Consider the following 22,376-nt stretch of genomic DNA (forward strand, 5'->3'; position numbering starts at 1 on the left):
TGCAGCGGTACCAAAATGGCGGCGCTGGCTGACATCCGATCTTTGTCTCGTCCAATCGCAGATTGAACGACGCCCCCGTCAGGGGGTACGAGGCCGACGTGGGCAGTAAGACAACGCTGCGTCTCTTCTACCCCGAGTCGGCCTCCCACGAACCCGCCCTTCACAATAACCCCGATACCCTGATGGTACTTGTTCCTTTCAAGCAGAACGACTTGCGATGGCTCAAGGAGATCCTCTACGACGAGAAGAGGGTATGACACGATGACACGTGCTGCTCCCGTGACGGCTGCCTCCATTCGGGCCCCATGTCCGTGAATAGCTCCTGTTAAAAATTAACGACTGAGAAATCCTTTACCTGGGTCGCATTACAATGCATGGGGCATCTCGCCCGCATGATGTAGTGGGGAGTTTGGGACAGTCTGTGCACGCCTTAAGTTTCACTTGGGCCAAATCCTGCCATTTTCCCCAGTCCCACTAAATAAGAACCTGGCTGCGGAGATCATGTTGCTGTGGAGATGCTTGGGGATGTTCTGTGGTGGGATCTGACGCCCTTCTTATTTTTCCAGGTGAGGAAAGGCTTCTGGAAGCCCCCCCCCCAGATATGGCAAGGCAAAAGCAGCCATATTCGCATCCTGGATCCTTACTTCTTAAAGGAGACAGCAAGCAAGCTGCTGAAGATCCCCCTCCTGCCAAAGTGGAGTCAGGTGGGTGATCCCCTCAGCCCCCCCCCCCCTCAGCCCCCCCCACACCAAACCCTGTGCTTTTGTTGTCAGTCATAACTAATCACCCCACAGACTTGTAGTTCTTCAGGAGACGTAACTTTGGATGCTCCTGACTCTTAAAACATGACGCTGTATTCTGTTGAGGGCAAAGGCCTGCAGCAGAACTGCAATATGCCCCGGTCACTGCACAACGACTATTCTTTTGTTTTACGTGCCTCTTAGCCCGAGTCTGAAAAGAACCAAGACTGGTGACGTGGGCCTTCTGAGCAATTAGCACAGCTGCATGCTGGGAATCTCGCGCTGCTTTTCCCGCCAGATGACTTCAGACTTGGCAGCAGCCCCCTGTTTACCCAGGGAGTCTGGTAGCAGAAGCATGCCGAGTTTCTGTGGTGGGAGGGTCTGATTTCGGGGTTGAGGGGGGGGGGCTCAGAACTGGCATCGGCATGGACCGAGCGGTACCTGGCCTTGCCCCACCTCCTTAGACACAGCAGCCCCTGCTGAAAGGGCCAAACAGGCCCCCACCCCGGCTACAACTCTTACCGCTCCCCCCCATCCAATTAGTGCAGGCCGACCATCAGCCAAAGCTTTAGATTTATCCTGGCAGTGCTGGGGAAAAAATGCCACTTAATGCTGCGTGAGTTAAATGTGAAATTTAAAAGCAAGTAATAGTGGAAAAGGCATTAAGGCTGGCTGGGGTGTTTTTTTTCTCTTCTTCTTCTTCTCTCTGCTCTGTAGCATGAAATTCGGGCCAGACAGCTGACTGAGCCGTCGGGTTCCTCGAGAAACACAAGAGTTTCTTTCCCACACATGGAAGAGAGCTGCTCCGATTCTCCCCACAAAAAAAGGGGGCTGGACGGAGCTGGATGTAATTTTCGCATCTGCTGAGTAGCAGGCTGGTGTTCCGATCAGGCGGGCTAATGGTACCTTGCTGGTATTTCCGTGGCAGGATCCCGCAAAGAACTGGATCATTATTCCACTCCACGTGCTACCTGAGTCTGAGAAACGTGCTGATGCATTTAAATACTTAAAAAAGAGCCCAGAGCTCTCTGACGAATGGACTTTAAGCGTTGCTAAGGCATTCTGAGTCGATGCTGTTTAACTTTTCCAGAGAAAACATTCGCTTCCTGGCATTGCTGGGCTGGTATCGGTAGGCCGTGAGGCACAGAACCAAAGCGTACGGCCTCATGGAAAGCTTGTAAAGTTATTTTTATAAACAGGTGAAGTTCTCAGGCAAACCTAAGGTATTGTCTCATTGACAGATGAACAACGGTGTGGAGGAAAATCTTGCTGCCTCCATTTTTCTCTCTCACTTCATTCCTTTAAGAAGAATGCTGGGAGAGGCCGGCTCTGCGAGGCTCTCGGCGTGTCTGTGGAAGATGTGAGCCGCCACCTGCTGGCGGAAAACGGTATAACATTTTGTCAATGCATCATTCTCTCTCTGCCCACAGAGATCCATCCACCCCACGACAGGGATACTAGCTATATATATGGCGTTGAGCTACTGCGATGTCGTTCACATAACAGGCTTTGGGTATCCCCTCTCCAAGAACCAGAAGCACCCAATACACTACTACGGATCGGACACAATGACAGCCATGAAGGTACAACCGCTGTGTTGATGATTTCATTTAATACTTATTTAATATAAATCTTGGGGGGCTGCTATGGCTTATTAGGGTGTCCTCAACCTCCAAGACCACCCTCATTAAACAGATTGGAATATGACTTTGAGTTCACAACCTTTCGACTGACGTAAACAGAGCAGTGATTTGATTGGTAGATCAGTGTATGTTTGATCTGCTACCAGGTTTCCTCATGATGATGATTAAGTTTATTATTAGTTGTTATTTGTAACACAGTGAAATACAGGTTGTTAAAAAAAAAAAGAAAGTGTAAGTAAAACCGGGGTGAGATTCTGCTGTTTTTGTTATTCAGAATTCCTACCACGATCTGTCTCATGAAGCCCAGGCACTAAAGAGGCTGGAGAAATCTGGTGCTATACAGTATCTGCAGCCTCGCCCTTGACCACCCTGTGTCTACATTCTGTGTATGTGAAATATTTCCTTTTCGTCTCACAGAACTGTTTCATTGTTTAATTGGCACTGGATGATGCTCTGAATAGCTGTGTAAGAATTTATTCCTCTGCACATCGATGTTTTGCAGAGCCTTTGTCTGGTACTCACGTCTGACTTTATCAGACTGCAGAAGATCAAAGAACCTACGTGGGATTGTGGAGCTTGGAAAGCACTGCGATGAGCCTCGTGTTCTGGTCAACAAATCGTCCGAAGGAACATTTCTGCAATCGGACGCTTGCTTTCTTTTGAATGAACGCCAAAGTCACAGTTCCAACTGTGGTCACCAGGGGGCATTGTTAGGGAGGCCTACTCCATTTGGAGTTGCTGTAATACTGCACAGAAAGTCAGAGAAGGTGGGAAAAAAAATATTAAATACAGCAATGTTTGGGAATATAACATCCAGATGATTTTAAATGTGCTACTCGTGATCAACAAAATTGCTGTAATTGTTTAAACACACAATGCACTTAAGCTTTGAATATGAATAATATTTTGCTTGAATTTACTCAGTTCAGCACAGCAATAATATAAAATTGATCATGCAATATTTTTATCAGAAGGAAGTACAATGTCGAAATCATTGGCCTTATGCTAGTTAAGGGTATTACAGTTTAAAAATTACACTTTGAAGTTACACTGATTTTGGACAATGTATCTGGGGGCTGTGAATTATGAGACTGTGCAATTTGTTCCTCCCATAAGGTTAAACTATAATAGAATTTAATAAACAAGAATGGCAGAAATGTTTGCATGTGAGGATTCGATGCAAATTTTTCCTTCAGTTGCAATTTCTCAAGCATACTGCACAAAGATGAATTCTGTCCAGAAACATTTTTCCCCCCACTCCCAAAGGCTTGACTCTGAAGGCACGGTGACTGAATGCCCGAAACTGCAGCGCCAAAAATACTAAACAAAACTCATGCTGTATATCACCATAATATGGCTGCATTAGCCTGATACCCTTTGTATATATTAAACAGGCAGTCAGACAGACTGAATCTTCTTTCGAGCTGGCTTAAGGTTAAGCTTTTCCTTGCATTTGGAAGTGGTCTGATTTAGTGAATCGCAATTCAAATTTGTTCGGCCGGTCATATGGTCATAGTCATGCATAAACTGCATTGGGTCATTGCAGGTCTTAGCAAAAGTGCTATTGCGACATTCAGGAGACGGGGGGGGGTGGTTGACTGGGGGCTCCATGCTTATTACAGCACCAGCAAGTGGCCATATTCCCTTCGTTATATGTTCTGTGAGTTGCGTAACTCGCTGTCCGTCTGAGTGCTGTTTACAATGCGGCAAGTTAGCAAGGTCAAGCCTGCCGTCTCACATGGGGGGGGGGGGGGGGGCTGGTTGAAATATTTTCTTTCCCAGACCAATATATGTGGTGTGGCTGTTCTCTCTTGCTCATCCAACATCCATTCTGGAATAGGTAAGAGAAGAGGAACTTCATTGATCCCTATGGGGGGAAATTCCATTGCCCCGCAGCACAGAATGAACTACAGCAAGGAGCCTTCCAGTAGAAATAAATATAAAAAAGGTAAAATAGGTGAAAAGAATAGGAGAAGGAAAATTAGTAATACAAATAATAAAACAACTGTGCAAACTGTACCACTATAGTGAATGTAGTGTAAAATGGCGTTGTGCAAACGGGATACATTCAGAGTCGGTACAGTACAGATGCCTTTAGATGGCATTGTACATTGGTGTGGTGTTTTGATACACCAGCTATTGGTAGGTGAGAATGTGTGCTTATGCAATCCCTGAAATTACAGAACACGATCCCACTCTGTGTCTGGATAGGTATTTCGGCACGTTCATATTTCAGTTCCGCCGTTTTAATTTAATATCACATTTAAGTGGCTTTACGAGTTCATTATTCAGCTTTCCTTCCCCTAATGGGCCACAGATGTTCGCCTTTTGTTCCAGAACCTTCTTTCTGTGGCTGGATCATTCAAGCGGGGCTCAATTATGGGCGAGTCCCTGCTATCTGCTCCTCCTTTCCAGTGCTGGTGAGTTTTAATTTGCCTCATCGGCAAAAATATAAAAGCCATGCTGAATTGTGACCCGGATGCCCTCACTAGCATTACCCAGAATGAAGGATAGGCTATTAAAAACATTTAGCCGATAGATTTTACGAAGTAACGTAAGAGAGCACAAAATATCAGATGATAAAAGTGTAAGTGACGCGAATGAATGACAGTTACATTTGTACAATGCTTTCCAAGACACCCAAAGTGCTTTACAGAACCAATGGGGAACCACTTAAACCACCACCACTGTGTAGCCCCCACCTGGATGATGGTTAATCAACGGTTAAACGGAAGGAAAAAGGAATAGATTAGCTGAATACAGGCCTGTGAATGATGGGGACTGCTTGTTTTTGCATATTGTATAGAGTGGCACGGCATGGAGGATATTGTTTGGTGAACCGTGCACAGACAAATTTATCCATCTGTTCAGTTTTTGGCTGAAGACTATGGGATTCCAATAGACTACATATGGACACTGGGCCTATGGGGACGTTTAGGATTTCTGCATGCATTTGTTACGCGGGTTTCATAGCAGAATGAGTGGGACCACCAGACTTGGAGTATAAGGAGCTACATAGGAGAGGTGAAACTGTAGACGAGGGGAACGAGACATGGGTGTATAAAATGTATAAACCCAATGATGGAGTTAATGCATGCAGACTTGAATTTTACGGTTGTTACTCGTCCTTCAGAACAGAAGCCAGCTTTTAATAGTAGCATTTTATCATCATCATCATCATTGTCCCATCTAGAGAATACTCTAACTTTGTCCCCCATGCTGCCTGGGATAGGCTCCAGGCCCCCTCATGACCCTGACCGGGATAAACGGTTTGAGATGGGAGGGGTGGGTGTTTAGATGATGCTTAGATGCAAGTGTGGTCCTGCTTTATCACGGAGAACTGGGGTTTCCTGTAATATGAAAGGATGCTGTCTGTTTGCTACTTCCCAGTTATTTAAACCAGTGTTTCTCCAAACCAGTCCTCGGGGAACCCCAGATCTGAAACAGGACTGGTTTGGAGAAACACTGGTTTAGACGTAAAATCAGTATGCAGCTGGTTGCCGTCTTGCGGTTCTGTGGGATCTGTATCGACTGCATGAAATACAGTTCAGCACCTCGGACGGCACCTTCTACCAGCTGGGTCCCTGGTGTGTCTCCACCAGAAGTCTTCTGCTGACGACGGGGTGGTTCTGTACAAAAGGTCACCTCGGTGTACAACCTCCTTCGCAGAATCCCGCACATTAATCTGAGCTAAAGAAATGGGGGGGGTGAGAAAATAAAACAGCCGTGAGCTGGTGGGAGGCTGGAGATCAAAACTCATCACGATCCCTATTCCTGCACATGTGTCAGGGAATGAAGCCCAGCTGACGTGGACTGAACTTTGCCAGCATTTAAACGGGGTCAGCTGGGCAAAATGAAATGGGCTTTAGGTCAGTGCTTCCTAACCCCGGTTTTTGGGGACCCATGGATGGTTCCAGGTTCCTGCCAGCCAGTATACATATGTGCTCCCTCCTTGTCTGGGGTTCCCAGAGGACCGGGTTAGGAAAACTGGTTTAGGTGATAGATGCTTAGTTCCAGCAATTGCTTGACCTGAGTCTAAGTGGTAATGAAATCATAAAAGGCAGGTTTGGTGGTGGGGATACGTGACTGAAAATGGTTTGCTAAGTGGGTGTCAACACTGATTTCTCTAGCCTACTTGAAAACATTGTTTCCTATACTAGCAGCTTGCTGTCATAACACAGATCTGGCAGCTCCCTCCAACCCCATGTGCTAGATAGCTGGCGGACTGGCCATGGTGATGAAGTATTGTTTAAGTATGGCACCGGGCTGTCTGTCTGGCCGTCGTCCGCCCGGGGGAATCCTGCCAAGATATCTCAGACGGACTGGCATGCAGTCCTATCACCGCGACATTCGCTCTGGCTGACCAGATTATAGAGGAGGAGGGCCCAAGCAACAGCCGGGGGCAGGGCCAAGACATCTGATTGGTTGTTCCTGCCTCCTCTTGTTGCTTGGCCCCACCTCCTCTACAATCTGATTTGTTACCTCTCTACTAACCATTCTTCGTTCTGCCCTCAGAACATTTTTGTGTAAATAAAATTCCCATGAGTCAATTTTTTTTCCAAGTAGTTACTGCAGCATTTTATGTAAGGCCCCTAGCCCCATAAATTCTGGCCTGGTTATGACCATATCCATGCTGCTTTAGATGATTGGCAGGACAGGCATAAGCTCGTCCGTTTCAACACCCCCAAACTTACTGAACTTCACTTACAGCCCTCCATCTGCAAATGGACGCCATAATGCCTTGTTTACTCTCGACTGGTGCATTATGTAACCGTTTCCGGTCCAGGGAACCCTGATAATCTTAGTTAATGGCTTCCCAGAGTGGCCTTTGCCATCTGCTGCAGTTCTGTGTCAGTCCTGCATGCCTATGCTGGACATAAACAAATAAGAAAAAGTGCGGAAGATCTAGAAAATCTGTTCATAGAAATCTGTCTCACTCCCATTCATTCTGTGGAATGAATGGACTGTAGAAGTAATATACTTGTATCTAAACTTGAATCTACCTGCTTCAGTTCTCAGGCTCTCGGCATTTGCACATGGCTTTAAGACAAGCTGAACCTTAAATGCCTTCACTGGGTATTATTATTATTACTATCAAGAGCAGTCACACTGAACCTTTGCATCCCATGACTAAATGAAAGGCAACATGGTGTATATCCAGTTTATTAAGTTCTGTGCAGTCTGTTTGCTTGACCAAATCTAATAATGCAAAACTGTTTTTTTGGTATTCAGTAAAAATGCTTTTGTCAGCAAGTGTTGAGTGCCTTCATTTTTTTGTAAAACCGCTGGAGTCGGTGTGATAAGTTAGTCTGTGGTCAAACTTACCAGAATTTATCAAATCATTTTTTTTGTGTAACCAAAATAGCAAAATCCTGATTTAGGAACATTTAATGATTTAAATACATTACTAGAACTAGATAACAAATGGATAACTAATTCATCTATCTTACAAATCAGTTGTTTTGTGAGATTTGATGGTCAAAAGTATAGTCCAAGTTTTATTTGGGATCGGCAAAGACACTGAGTGTTTTGTACTGTGGTCACACACCACCCAGAATAGCTTCTAAGTGGACTCCTGTGACTCTATACTGACATCTAGCGCAGAGCGTAAAGCGCAAGGCGCAACTAACATTTATGGGCGTGTCCAAACCCATTTTGCTATTCGAACGCGGAAAAACAGGCTTTGCGCCAGAAGAAGGCTGTCCTCCCTTAATTAGTCAGAGGCGTGTTTGAGTGTAACCTGCAATGAATCAAACGGAATGGCACGTCACCTCACCTATAAAAGGCAGCGGCCCATGATGTACTGCGGATTGCTATTACAATGGTGTGTTTGCCCGGTAAGCCAGATCGCTTTCGGCTTGTGCGTGAGGTGAGAAAGCGTGAGCACGTCGTCTACGGGAGCACCACTGTTCCACCAAGCCTATCGAGGGAAGCGGGCGTGGGATGAGGTAGCAGCAGGCGACTCCTCGTTTTCTGGCATCAACAGATCAGCCGCGTGTAGCCGAAAGCGGTTTAAAGACGTCAGAAGATGGGGAAGCTCGATCGCTACAGAACGAGCAGGGACTCCGTTATGTGTGTGCGTTTATATTTTAATTTTGGATCTGGAGTTCGCAAAATTTGAAAAAGTGATCTTTGTTCAAACAAAACACAATCTACAGTTTTAAAAATGTTTTAAAATGTTCAAATAATAGGCCTTTATTGCCGGCAATAGGGCTGTTGTTTTTCTACTTTCACTATCGATATCTGAAACACATTTATAGCAATCCAAATGTCCTTTCAATTATAGTACGTGATTAATTCTGATAATGAGTTCGAAAGATTATTTTGATGATATTGTTTATTCATTGCTTATAAATCTACATTGGTGTTTCATTACACAGTATGATTAGGGGAAAGGACCAGATGTACTCTATAATAAAATGTATATAAATGAAATAAAATTAACAAAAAACTATTAGTGTCGCTTTTATACGTTGTCCGTAACGATCGAGCGCCATGCACCCACACGTTCTAAATCGCGCTGCTTAAATACCATTTAACAATGTGTCATTGACGTCATAGCCTACATAGTTTTTGTTGGTCAAAAGCGCAATGTTATTGCGCTGCATTAATATAGCAATGCGCCAAAGTGCCCGGCCACGCCTCATTTAATAAACATTGCTCCTATGAGCAGAAAGCGGGCGCAAAATCTTGCGTTATTTTGATTAGGTCGTGGTCTCTCTGTCCCCCCTATCCTGTGCAAATTGGGATAAGCTTCAGTCTCACTGTGACATTGCATTAGATGAATAGGCACACTGTGAAAAATGAATGCAGGTGGCAACCATGCTTGTCTTCAACCAAACTGCCTGGCTTTGCGCAAGTTTCAGGAAATAACAATATATATTTTCCCTTCTTTCCACACGGAATATTCAGATTTCAATTGAGCCAAAATATGTAGTCTGGGCATTATGGTCATCTGCCAAATCTTTTCTTTCATAGTTTATTCTAGGATTACAATTAGAGACTTATAGGAAGGTGAATGTAGGATTCCAAGTTGAAGAACCTAAGTTTGCTAAAGAGCAAAATAATTATGAGGTTTAGCGGAAGCTGAAGGCTCCATGGTGGCTGTTTTCGTTTCCAGGATCACAAACCACGTTCGGTGAGTCAAGGGAAGAGCACATGGACGTAAGGCGATGCTCCCTGACCATGCAACCTGCAGGGACCAAGCCCCATGATCCAGAGACACTCCGGTCCGCATCTGCTGTAATCCTCAAGAGGGACCGGTGTATTCATCGGTCCCAGGTGTTACTGCTTGGCCGGTTCCTAGGGGTGACCTTCTCTCTGCATGGATGTCATTGCACTTCTGATCCTTTCTACGTTCCCGCTTTTGGTAGAACATTTCCTCTTCCTGCCATTTCATTGACAATTCAGCTGAGAACTGAATGCAGCAGGAGCTGGAATATTCTGCAGGTCTGAAGCGGGTTGTCTAGGGAGTTGCACTGAGCATCTATTATATAAGCCTATCCCAAACTTTTGCTGTGCAGCAATCGGTGAGTGAACTCCGAGTGAATTTTTATGTCAATTTGGAAGGATGCTTCTACTCCACAGCTTTTGTTGTCCATTTTTCTGTCTCCCCTTCATCGTTTATCTCCGTACGTTCATGGCCAGTGTCTGCCGTGAAAAAGGGGCTGTCAAGACACGAGCTGCAGATCAGTGCAGTTTTCGCCGGCTCCCTCCCTGCCCTGACTCAACCCTTCTTAGCAGTGAGGGATTGACGCCGCCGTGCCAGCAAATGGATTTCTTCTCACGTTTTGTGCCGAGTGCCCCCCCCCCCCCCCCCCCCGACCATCACTGTCAGCTTGCTTTTCCTTTCATGTCCTCTCAGCACACGGCCCCTCGGAGCTGTGGTCTGCAGCATGTAGGCCCTGTAAAGTTGACCTCCTTGAGCTGCATTTCACATCAATCCACCCCCTCTTTGACTATCCTGGGGGGGCTGGTGGAATAGCTTATGTCTCCTGCACAGGCAACCGTCCAATGTTATGATCTGCGCCACATAGAATATTTAAGACCGGGTGTCTTGGGCTGTGTTTCACATCACATTTGGGGGGGGGGGGGGGGCGGTCCTCCCATTGACCCCCCCATCCTGTGTCTAGTCGAGTGGAGTGGTGAAGTCGGTGCACAGTACAGTAGAGTCAACGGGGAGGCAGGCAAGGAAGTGAAGAATCAGCAGTTAAGAGATTAACCCCAAGTTAGACTGGGACTGGGACTGAGACTCAACGTAGAGGCAGGATGAGAGGAAACTTAACCCCAAGTTAGACTGGGACTGGGACTGAGACTCAACGTAGAGGCAGGATGAGAGGAAACTTAATCCCAAGTTAGACTGGGACTGGGACTGAGACTCAATGCAGAGGCAGGATGAGAGGAAACATTTTCACTTTGCAACTTGGCTGGTTGATGTATTTGTGTAGATGGTCAAATAGACCAGTGTTTCCCAACCCAGTGTCCAGGTACCCCAGACAGTCCATGTTTTTACTCCCTCCCAGCTCTCGGTAGTAAAAATGTGGACTGTCTGCCAGGGAGCTGGGAGGGAGCAAAAACATGTGCTGTCTGGGGGTCCCCAAGGACCCGTTAGGGAAATACCGAAATAGTCATTTCATTGGTAGTCGAACGGGGAAACTGCAGTAAAAAATGCATAAATCAAAACTGACAAAAAAAATCATATGCATATAATTTTTTTGTTACATTGGTATTACAGATGTCATCTTATTGGGATGATTCCTAATAGGTCAATGACTGTATTTAGTTGACTATGTATTTATGCAATAAAGATACATATATTTCTACTTCTATCCTGAATTGCCTTAAATCACAAATGAATTACTTCTTTATTTCAGTTATTGAGAAAAAGTCACGTCCAACTCTGCTGTAGCAAATTAGAAACGTCTTGGTAGTTTGCATTTTCTCTAGTATTGATCAGGGTACGCTGAATTTGCCAGGGATATGAATGAGTAATAGGGACGCTTGAGTGACCTTAAGATGTGTCACCCTCATGTAACATGGCTCTTGGCTTCTATAACCGTATTCTGACGGTATAGAAACTGGGCCATGATGTGACAGTTAGGAAAGTGTGTTTCTTGGCTGAAGAGCAGCCCAAACAGAGCTGCTGCATAGCGCAGAAAGACTATTTTTAACTTTGCTCTTTTTGAGACCACAGAGATGCTTCTAGAGACTTTGGCCGTAGCCCATTGGCTGCTGACGTTGACGTTAATGACATTTAGATGTACACCTGCTTTTTCGCCTGACTGAAAGTTTTTGGTGATACAAACAAACCAAAACCATAAACAAGGTCTGTCATCAGTGTTCACTTACAAGGAAAACATAGCGCTGAAGATTCCCGATTTAGACATGCAGAATTTTGCCTTGAGATTCTTTATGTTAATATTGTTATTGTCAACAATGTTTCAAACAGTGCTGGAGTTGACCTGCTTGTAGTTATGTATTTTAAAAGTTAGGGCTGATGGCATAGCTGTACTTGCAAAAACATAAAATAATATGGCAAATTTAAGCAAACATCTGTTAAAATGAATATGTGGTTTTTAAAATGAACTAAGTCAACGCAGAGTGAATGTTATTTAGCTGGAATATGATTATGACAAACTGCAAGCCATTTCCCACAGCAGCATCAATTTGTAACCAGACCTATTTACACGGTCTGTATATATCCCCCCCTCCGCCCAGGTTAGTGTAGCGTAAACATCTGCATTGCTCACATCTCCCCATAGTTGTAATATGAATAATTATAAGGTGTGTGGTTATAGGGCTGCCATCCCTCACTGAGTTTTCCAGACAGGTAAACAGCTGGTAGCAGACGTGATTTTATGCTGAAGTTTCATTTTGCTATGGTAGAAATCGATGTTGGGTGGGATGGATTATGAAGACAAAAACAAGGGAATGAAATGAGCTTGAGGTTAAAATGGTCAACTACTGTGATGGGCTTCCATCTAGAATCCTTATGAATCATGAGCAATGAATTATAAACTTTGGAATCTCCTGAGTAAGGAGCTGACTTCCTTCCTTCTGGATAATAAGTCTCCTTATTCTTATTGTACATGACGTTTATATGTACCCCAGCAGTTCATAACAGAGATGTTCCTCCTCCTGTCGGTTCCTCAGAATCTATAAACTAGAGAAACTGACACCTGCATACAAACCTTCCAGCACCAATATATTTATGTGTCAACAAATAGCAATAAAACAGAACTCTGGTGTGACACTGGGGTGGAATCTGCAAGGATACCACTAAAGTATCTCCATCTTCCATATTGGTGGAAACACCGCAAAGGACATGGATTCCTCTTTACCAGGGTTCTTCAAACCTGGACCTAAATTCCAAATCCAGGCCTTGTTTTCAGTGCTCCCATGTACTTAGATTAATAGTTACTGATTCTGATTGGCCAGAGGTTTCACACCTGGCTCACACGTGAAGGAAGGCTGGAAAACCAGCAGGGCTCAGACCTTGAGGACCATGATCTGAAAAACCCTGCTCTGGACTATTTTCACATGGTATATGTCATCTAATCTCATGCTCAGGTCAAGAGCATCAAATTAGACACTGTAAAGCCGAGTTCATTCTACTCCTTTGCGTTATACCTTCCAAGGTATTCCATACTTATACAGCTAGCAATTAAACTTTGCCTAGGGTTTATGGAATTTACCGATGATGAAAAATAATGAACCGCAGATGGGAGGTGTGTAGGCGTAAATAGCCTAGTTGAATATTTGCTCCCCTCTAGGTTTTGTGGAATGAAGTGGAGCTGCAGAAACAGTAATCTGCTCTGCAGGACACTCAGGCGCATGGCGACGGAGGCGTTGCAGAACATGCGATTCTAGAATGCAAGTGTTAATTCGAGCTGGAAATGAACAACTTTCTCTAGTGACATCTCTGATGTCTTTACTTGCAAATCTTGCTTTTCATCAAGTAACTATTGAGCATGGATCTTGATCAGCTGAGAGGGAATGCTGGTTGTATAGTGCTGATATTTCAGCTATTCGTAACGTTTGTCAACTGATAACGTTACACGGTGCATGAGGATTGTACAGTTCCTTAGGAATATCTCACGTGTTCGTTCCCTTTCCTTGTCAAAGATTTCAGACTCTCCTAGATGTCCGCGTCTTTACCACAATCATCAGGACCATCTGCAAGTTGGCTGGCACACATTAGGAGATGATTCAAAGTAGCGTGACACTAAAAGGTCATTCAGCAAGCATCAGGATTGGCTGACCACCTGCCAGGCGTCCAGAAGTGTCCTCCTGTTCCCCTGGGGGTCTGTAAATCCTTCCGTGTGCAGGGCGGCTCATGCGTTAACTCTGACGGTGGCAGTACGTTTATCTGAAGCACCATGCTGTTCACCAGGCTGTCCCCTGTTAACTGAAGCTTGCCAAGAGATCCCTTACTGATTGTTGCAGAATCCTGTCACTAGAACATTCTGGAATGACCAGTGCTTGGGTGGGGAAACATATTCATGGTGAAGGAACACCTCTGTCTCAAGGCACATCAAGTGTAAAGAGAACAATTTGCTTTAACGCATTTATATAGGCTCATATAAAATGCAATGTATAAGTGCAGTGGTGCTGAACGCATATGTAAGAAATTCTGTATATTATATTGTGTCTTGAACCTGTTTAATACACAGTGATCCGTTTCTACATTTTCTCCATTGACAGCAAATCCATACCTCAAGCATTCGTAGCTATGGATTTTACTTGGGAACTTTCCAGCAACACCAGGTGCAGATCTGATCTTTCACATAAAGTACAGAACACATTATTCACCGCAAGGTAAAGTGTATCCATAACACTGCTGGCTTCAAGATTTACTCCATAAACAAGGAAAAAGAAAAATGGAATGGCAATATTCAAAACATACAAGCACAGCACGATTGATAGTTAATATTTACAGTGCAAGTATTTTGTCAACCTTGCGATAACCGTATGAAACATGTATGATTGGACTCATATTGTCAAAAATTTGTAATTGTTTTTTATTGTTCACCTGCAATTATTTCTATTTTTTATGATCACGCTCAGCTTCACTGTACATAGTTTCAGTTCAGAAAGCAAGCAATTTGCAGTGATGAATGGATTCAGAATTTAATGTAGCCTACATATTAGCGACACATTACATAATCTCCTATAGAGAGATGTGAAAGGCCCTCAAAACACAGTGCGGTTAATATTAAGTATGCGTGAAGAATCACCTACAGTAGCGTCTTCCGCATCAGAGCGCAATCCCCAAGTGACAATCGTCGGCCTATTTCACCCGTCTGCTGGGTAAAATGGCACTTTGAAAAGCAGCGTTTTTTTCCCCCGATGCAAATTACATCCTCTTGTTACTGCTAGACGCCCCCCCCCCCCCCCCCCACCCCCGTCTCACAATCAATAGTTCCCAAATGATGGATGCCATCGATGTTCTCGCGTACTGTGATGTTCTTCGATGTAGGCAGAGCCGATGTCACCTGCCTCAGTAACAACGTGCATTTTCATTACGGGAAAAAAATGAGATGTGATCAGGTGAAAAGCACCAATGCAAAGCAAATCATCTTGATTTAAAAGCAGAGCGTTCTGATCTCGCGCAAACACACCAGCTTACAGTTATTTCCCTTAACAGAGGACTAGCTGTGTAAAATAAAATTCCTTATAGATTATATTAATATTCCACTTGCTTAAGAAACTATCAGCAAGCTGTGGTAACTGATGATGCTCTGTATGTCTGTTTGGCAGCAATAAGAGACCTTGTACAGTATGCAGGTCTGAACCCAGGTGCACAGAAAGCAATCTTCACATTAACACCGTATCTGTAAATTCAACAGATCCCTGTATAAAGAGGATTCCGCCTAATATTTTTCTCTGAAATGCAACACCTCAGGAATTACTCCATAGAAACTGCCCTCAGAAATAGAAAAATTACGCATTTTGAAATTGCGTACTAGACAGGAGTCTGAGTTGAAGATTACTGGATATTTCCTATGGTTGGCTAGCGGCAGATTTAAGCAGAGTACAGGGTGTCCTTGTCATCATGTTGAAATTGAAGCAGACACCCCTCCCATACTCTTACAGGATGAGGAAGAAATGAGAGGAAAGACAGGTTTTAGGAGGAAATGCATTATCTTTGAAATGGTCTGGGTAACATTTGTACTTTTCACCTATTCATATCCCATCAGTAACACGGCCAAGCAGAATAATCTGGGAAATTTGAGTAAAATGTGAAAAATTAATGACACTTAGGTAATGGTATATAATATTCTAAATTCAGACTAACCTGATTTACTTTTCTCTCTTTGCCTTTTCACTTTTAAATACTTGCATTTTCCCCCAAGAGATGTCTAATTGCTAGCATAATTTCCCAATCACTGTCAAAATTAATTCCCAAATTAACAATGTGAAAAAAATTAAGATTAATAAATGACACTTCTAGGGAATGGGAAATAATAATAATTGTTCATACGTTTGCTTTGCTGGGTTAATTATTCTCTGCCTTGATTTATATGAAAGTGAAATCACGCCCATCTGTACGCTGGTGTCTGGTGTCCTCTGAAGCATCGAGCTTTGCTGTCTGAGGATGCCTTAGGCCTGTACTCAGAAATGGGAATTAGACTAATCGCAATCCTGAGCATCAGGATGCGAACCAGGTGTTGTTGTCTCGCACAATTTTGTACAGTGATTGTTAGCGCAGTGTCACTTTTGCACTGTGAAACCTGGAAAAAGTCTTGTGTTTCACTGTATACATGTGAAAGCTGAAAGGTATGACTGATCAGCCAGTCTCTGGGCAATCTGGAGCCTAAAGGTGACCAGCAGCATGCTAACAACACTGATCTCCAAGCAGTAAAGAAATCCAGCTCTTTCACATGTGTCACACCCCACCTGCCTTTTCCCCCCGTGTTCCCCGTGGTGTGGCGCTAATGAGCCACACCTGTTCCTCGTTTAACCCTGCCTCTCATTTCAGCCCTCGTGTGGATGATCCCAGGTGCCTCTCATTTCAACCCTCGTGTGGATGATCCCAGGTGCCTCTCATTTCAGCCCTCGTGTGGATGATCCCAGGTGCCTCTCATTTCAGCCCTCGTGTGGATGATCCCAGGTGCCTCTCATTTCAGCCCTCGTGTGGATGATCCCAGGTGCCTCTCATTTCAGCCCTCGTGTGGATGATCCCAGGTGCCTCTCATTTCAGCCCTCGTGTGGATGATCCCAGGTGCCTCTCATTTCAGCCCTCGTGTGGATGATCCCAGGTGCCTCTCATTTCAGCCCTCGTGTGGATGATCCCAGGTGCCTCTCATTTCAGCCCTCGTGTGGATGATCCCAGGTGCCTCTCATTTCAGCCCTCGTGTGGATGATCTCAGGTGCCTCTCGTCTACTCCCTCATCTGTGGTGTATATAGTGCCTCCTCGTCCTGAGCTCCTCAGTCCGATCATTGTATTGTTGCGTGTGTGACACTGCTGCCTACCTGTGCTCGCCAGTTTGTCCTGCACCCTGTCTTCTCTCCCGATTCACCCTAACCCCATTTTGACCTCTCGTGGTCCTTTTCCTTTTGCTCTACTTGTTGTGTTTTGTTTAAATAAAGCCCCCTTCTGCTTTTTCCCACGCCTGCCTTCGTTTCCATCCTTCCCGGTACATGACGACATGTTAACTGAACTGTTATCCCTCAAAGTGGGCTTTTCAGTTTTACACTTTTTTTTTTTTTCTTTTCTCCAGGACACCTTCCAGGAGGACTCCATACCTAAGGGTCCAGCAGGAGAATCGTGGGCTTGTGGAACAGCAACAGAATAGATGGAGGACACACGGGATGCATTTTGTGACCCTAGGGGGCTGCTTGGGACAGATCTACGTCTATGAGTGTGTTACAGGTACCTCTGTGTTCTGCTCCCCACAGCTCACGTGAAGATGAAGCAAGACGAGGGAGTCCCCTCTGATTAATTTGGTCCTTGGAGCGTGTATCTCGTGTCTGACACTGCCTGCGTGACTTTTGCTCTCTTCAGCATTGGAAAGGCTCGTGGGTCGACCCCCGCAGGCCAGTTTAAATCGTTTCCTTCCTTTAATCCTTTGCTCTCTGCGGCAGATCTCATGCTTGGTGTCTAACACGTCTCCTGGATACCCTAAGATCTCAGCTCAGGATTGATTATAGGTCCACAGATCCCACCTTTGACACTGTCGACTTGTCCTCTTTCTGCCTTCATAGGCACGGCAGCAATCAGCCATTCCTCCATGCTGATATAATCCCGGATCTGTTAAAATCCATCCCATTAATTCATGTGACAGCAAAACGATGTCGGCTTTAAGTTACCTTTTCAATTTTAGTTCTAGACAGGGGAAGAAAGAATTGTTAGGATGGGAAACCCTCTGAGATTTACTACATAATAGTAGTGTAAAAGAGTGTCTCTCTTGCCTGGAAGTTGGCCATTAATTATTTGAAGTGTGGCATGTCCGTAGACATAGTACTTTATTGAAGATCCGGGATAAATTCCAAGCCAATTAAAATTTAAAGGCTTGGCTGTAATTTGTATTTGACATTTGGATTCGCCACCCATCTCTTAGTTTTCAATGGCCCTACGTTCATCTGGGTATCCCCTAAAGAAGCGTGATCCACAAAGAGCAGGTGGACGAGTGTAACACCAGCCAGTTCAGCGAGGGCTGTGCCTGGCCAATGACCCAGCGTCTCTCTGTAAGAAGGAATGAATACTTCAGTACTGGATAATTAATTGTTCTTCTTCTGACATTCTCTCCCTCCATTAAAATTTTTTTTGTTACAGTGAACACATGAAGGAAAGCTATGAAGTGGAAAGTAGTAATTAAAGGCCCCTTTTAATTAATTTTTGAAGTGAAGTTACAATATATACTAGCTTCTCATTTGAATCACTGAATGAGCAGATGTAAATTTATATGCGGGGGAGATATGTTATATTACCCTGATATTATCTAGAGTTGAATTTACAGATGCATGACTCCAGTCTCGGTGATGCCAAATGACTGCAGTGTGTATGGGGGCGTAGTGGAAATGTAGATATAAATTATGTAGTAAGTTGTTACAAATATCTCCCAATACACACATCTATGGATGACTAAGTAAGACATTCGGTATAAGTAATAATTAAGTTCCACAGTGCAATTGACCAAAATGATATGACACACACACACACACACACACACACACACACACACACACTGTCCATTCAGCCCTAACCGTTACTAACCAAACAAAATACAGGTCTTTTGGCTTTTAAATTTTTTTTGATTGCAGTCTGAGGACCAGAAAATAGTCCCCACCATGTAAAAATAACATTTTTATTACATTGTGGAGACATACATAACCCACACACGCATACATGTATATCTTTTAGCTTACTGTTAAAATATCCCAGACCTTGACGCTCACTGTTTTTATGAGATAGTCGGCGTCATTTGGCTCACATGGGGATGGTCATAATGTTTTGGCTCATCAGTGTGTGTGTGTGTGTGTGTGTGTGTGTGTGTGTGTGTGTATATATATATATATATATAAAACATTCATATACATTTATGCAATATTCATATATACAGATTCATACATTATTGATATATATTATATAGTACTATTCACTTTTGCTTAGTATGAAAAGGTGCCACTGCACCTTGCCACTAGCATCAGCAGAACCATCATGGAAAATTCAAAAGCAAGTAGTCATGACATAATGCTGAAATTTTAAGTTCCGATTCGCTGATTCCCATTGTTTTGACGGTTTAAAAAAGGTGCCACGAGGAGACAGGGTAGCCAAAGCAGCAGCCCTGTTTGTTGTGGTAACACTGCCCTTCGCCCTCACTGAGGCCACGGCGATGCCCCAGTCGCCGATGCAGAACCTCAGTCACAGCTCATTCCGCATGGCTGGGAAATATTGTTAGCACAAAAGCACCCAAAACAAGATCATGTTTCTGTCCTCACTATTGCTTCATGGATCTGCAACAGGGAAGTGACTTACAACACATTTCGATTTAGATATTACAATTACAATTTATTATGATAATATTTCTTATGTTAGTAATTTGTAATTTTTTAAAGAACACTATTTAATCATAAACTGTTCATCCTGTACACAAAGTCCCTACTTGAATAATCCTAATTAAATATAATATCCATCATCATCAGTCCTCACTAATTTTCCTGATCAGGGTCATGGTTGCAAATAATATTATTATTTAGCATCATATTCATCCCTCAGGTCCATTGGGTGATATTATTGCTTTTTGTTTAATTTAAAGAGTATCTTTGTACTCTAACGGACCATGAGATTTGCTGTTTCATTCTGCCTCCTTATTTTTGTGAAAGAGGAGTGTTTCAGCGATGGAGCTGGTTAAAGATTGGATCTGACACTGAACAGGCAGAAACGGATGAGTCATCGGTAAAAAACAAAAATCTGAAGAAAAAAAATCAATAAGAGTCTACAGTTTCTGCATTTCACGGATGGAGGCTGACTGTGAAATAGTGTAGCGGCTGATTTTAGTGACACATACAAGTGAAACAGATTTTCGCAGCCAAGAGGTCAAAAGTCACCCAACAGCAGAACCAACATGGTAGACGACCAGGAAAAAGGTGACTGAGTTGACATAATCACAGCATTTTAATGCTCTATGTCTATCCCCTGCCAAACACAGCCTGTGTGCTATTTTTCAGATTAATGCAAAAAGCCGTGGCAATTACGTTCCCATTGTTCCAAAATGAAAACGTTTCAGTAATTCAGAATCAGCTTCTTATTTCGGGGGTGAGTATATCGGAACGTTGACACTCTGCTTGCAGAATTTGGATCTTACCCTTGGTGTCTTCTCTACATCGGGTCACATGTCATTGATTAGGCACAAGATCCCTGCACAGAAGCAAATGGAAATGGGAAGAATGGAGAAAAGGGAATGAGGCATTTAATTCAAAGAAAAATGGGGATGATGGCTCTTAACGGGGCTGGATAACACTCTTAAGCTGAAACCACGTATAATAATGCCAGCAAATAAATAAGTAATAAAAAATAAAATGAATAAAATATTCAGTCCATTTCATGCCCGAATCCTAATTACCAGCTTTGGGAAGATCAGTGGAGGAGGTCCCTAGGATATCATTTGAGTTTTGGGAGCAAGTGTGCCCAGTGTTGCAGTCTGCTTACATCAAACCTGTTTTCTTGCCTGAATTTTAATAAGCCATCTATCACATCCATACAAAACAGGCGGCCGCTTCTCTGTACCCAATCTCCTTATTCTTCCCAAAACTAATCCTTAGGAGGGGGGTCACCTGCACAGCCGACAGGAGGGGTATTAGTTACCGCTGGCTATTCGGCGCTCTTTAAAACTGTGGGCGGGTATAACATTATCTGACAAGGTGTCAGTCCTTCTTAGTTTAAGAGGGAATGGATGTGGTGTAGCTAGAGAATATATATACATCGCAAAAGTCTTAGGAAATCAACAAAAATCATGTGTAAATGATCTTCATGTGTAGAGCAGGAGTCATCAACCTGTCCATACACAGACAAATGTCCATTCGGTGAAACTTATCTGTGTCTGTGGTAGCCTACATTTCTAAATAGCATGTCTCTGGTAAAAAATTCATTTTGATCACAATGTCTGTCAGAATTCACCATGATGTTGACACCTGGTATAAAGCTGTGATATTATTACTGTCAAAGTATGTCAGCTTAACAAAACCTCCCCTAAAGTCACTCCAGTATCCACTGTTTCCCAAACTGGTTCTCGGGGACCCACAGATGACCATGTTTTTGCTTCCTCCAAGCTCGAGAGCAAAAACATGGACTTTTTGGCAGGGAGCTGGGAGGGAGCAAAAATGTAGACTGTCTGTGGGCCCCCGAGGACCGGGTTGGGAAACACTGCAGTACATCGATGTGTTTTTGACTTGACTACTAGCACACCATGTTTGGCTGATCAATAAGTCAATGAGTGACTTAACTAATTAAGTTAATCGAGCTGGTGGTAAGCTTTAACGAATACATGGAATGACTGAAGTGCCCCCGAGGAGAAGTTTGGGAACCAAAGCAGGGTTCATCCAGCCATCCAACTAGATATCAGTAACTTCTTGAAGAAAAAATTAAATTCTTGTTTGTGATATGCTTACTACCCCGATAAATAGCCATAAACATTTTGTTCGACTGCCTAAGACTTTAGTACGGTACCGTATATATGTGTGTGTGTGAGTATATCTCTTACACGCTCTGACAATAATTATGTTACTATGAGAAAAGCCTGACGTGCCTTTGGGTAGGTGTGAGAGTTAAGTGTGTGTGTGTGTATGTATATATAGACATACAGCAGGCGTACCACTAAAGTCTGTTCCTTTTGTACTGTTCCAGTAGCTGGCAGAATCTATGCAAAACCAGATTGCCAGCACTCCCCCATCCTATGGGTAATACCACTTCCTACCCGCTTTCCAAAGCATCGCTCAGCGTCGCCATCATCCGCACCCTTCATCCGCACCCCCCATCCGCACCCCCCATCCGCACCCCTCATACGCACCCCCCATCCGCACCCCCCATACGGACCCCTCATACGCACCCCCCATCCGCACCCCTCATACGCACCCCCCATCCGCATCCCCCATACGCACCCCTCATACGCACCCCCCATCCGCACCCCTCATACGCACCCCCCATCCGCACCCCCCATACGCACCCCCCATTCGCACCCCTCATACGCACCCCCCATCCGCACTCCCCATACGCACCCCTCATACGCACCCCCCATCCGCACCCCTCATACGCACCCCCCATACGCACCCCTCATACGCACCCCTCATACGCACCCCCCATCCGCACCCCCCATACGCACCCCTCATCCGCACCCCCCATCCGCACCCCCCATACGCACCCTTCATCCGCACCCCCCATCCGCACCCCCCATCCGCACCCCTCATACGCACCCCCCATCCGCACCCCCCATCCGCACCCCTCATCCGCACCCCCCATACGCACCCCTCATACGCACCCCTCATCCGCAC

The 22,376-nt window shown here is 44.4% G+C and overlaps 1 protein-coding gene and 1 long non-coding RNA gene across 3 annotated transcripts in view; both read left to right on the plus strand.

Annotated features, from left to right (window-relative positions):
• The window catches only part of LOC111849523 (CMP-N-acetylneuraminate-beta-galactosamide-alpha-2,3-sialyltransferase 4-like), a 36,643-nt gene extending 33,103 nt beyond the window's left edge, over positions 1-3,540 (plus strand). Inside the window, exons 9-13 of one of the 2 annotated variants that reach the window (XM_023822456.2) lie at positions 62-251; positions 567-704; positions 2,171-2,323; positions 2,658-2,769; positions 2,886-3,540. In XM_023822456.2, the coding sequence (XP_023678224.1) occupies positions 62-251; positions 567-704; positions 2,171-2,323; positions 2,658-2,747 (571 nt within the window). In that variant the 3' untranslated portion in view covers positions 2,748-2,769; positions 2,886-3,540. Of the gene's footprint in view, positions 1-61; positions 252-566; positions 705-1,457; positions 2,123-2,170; positions 2,324-2,657; positions 2,770-2,885 lie in introns of those variants that run through there. The other variant, XM_023822462.2, reaches the window with a different exon arrangement.
• A 4,239-nt stretch (positions 3,541-7,779) lies between these two features.
• On the plus strand, positions 7,780-21,809 carry LOC111849079 (uncharacterized). Its single transcript, XR_002839454.2, has 3 exons — positions 7,780-8,220; positions 9,504-9,912; positions 17,108-21,809. It is a non-coding gene; the product is annotated as an uncharacterized lncRNA (long non-coding RNA).
• The last annotated feature ends 567 nt before the right edge of the window (positions 21,810-22,376 follow it).

This window comes from Paramormyrops kingsleyae, chromosome 17 (assembly GCF_048594095.1).
Source record: "Paramormyrops kingsleyae isolate MSU_618 chromosome 17, PKINGS_0.4, whole genome shotgun sequence".
NCBI lineage: Eukaryota > Metazoa > Chordata > Actinopteri > Osteoglossiformes > Mormyridae > Paramormyrops > Paramormyrops kingsleyae.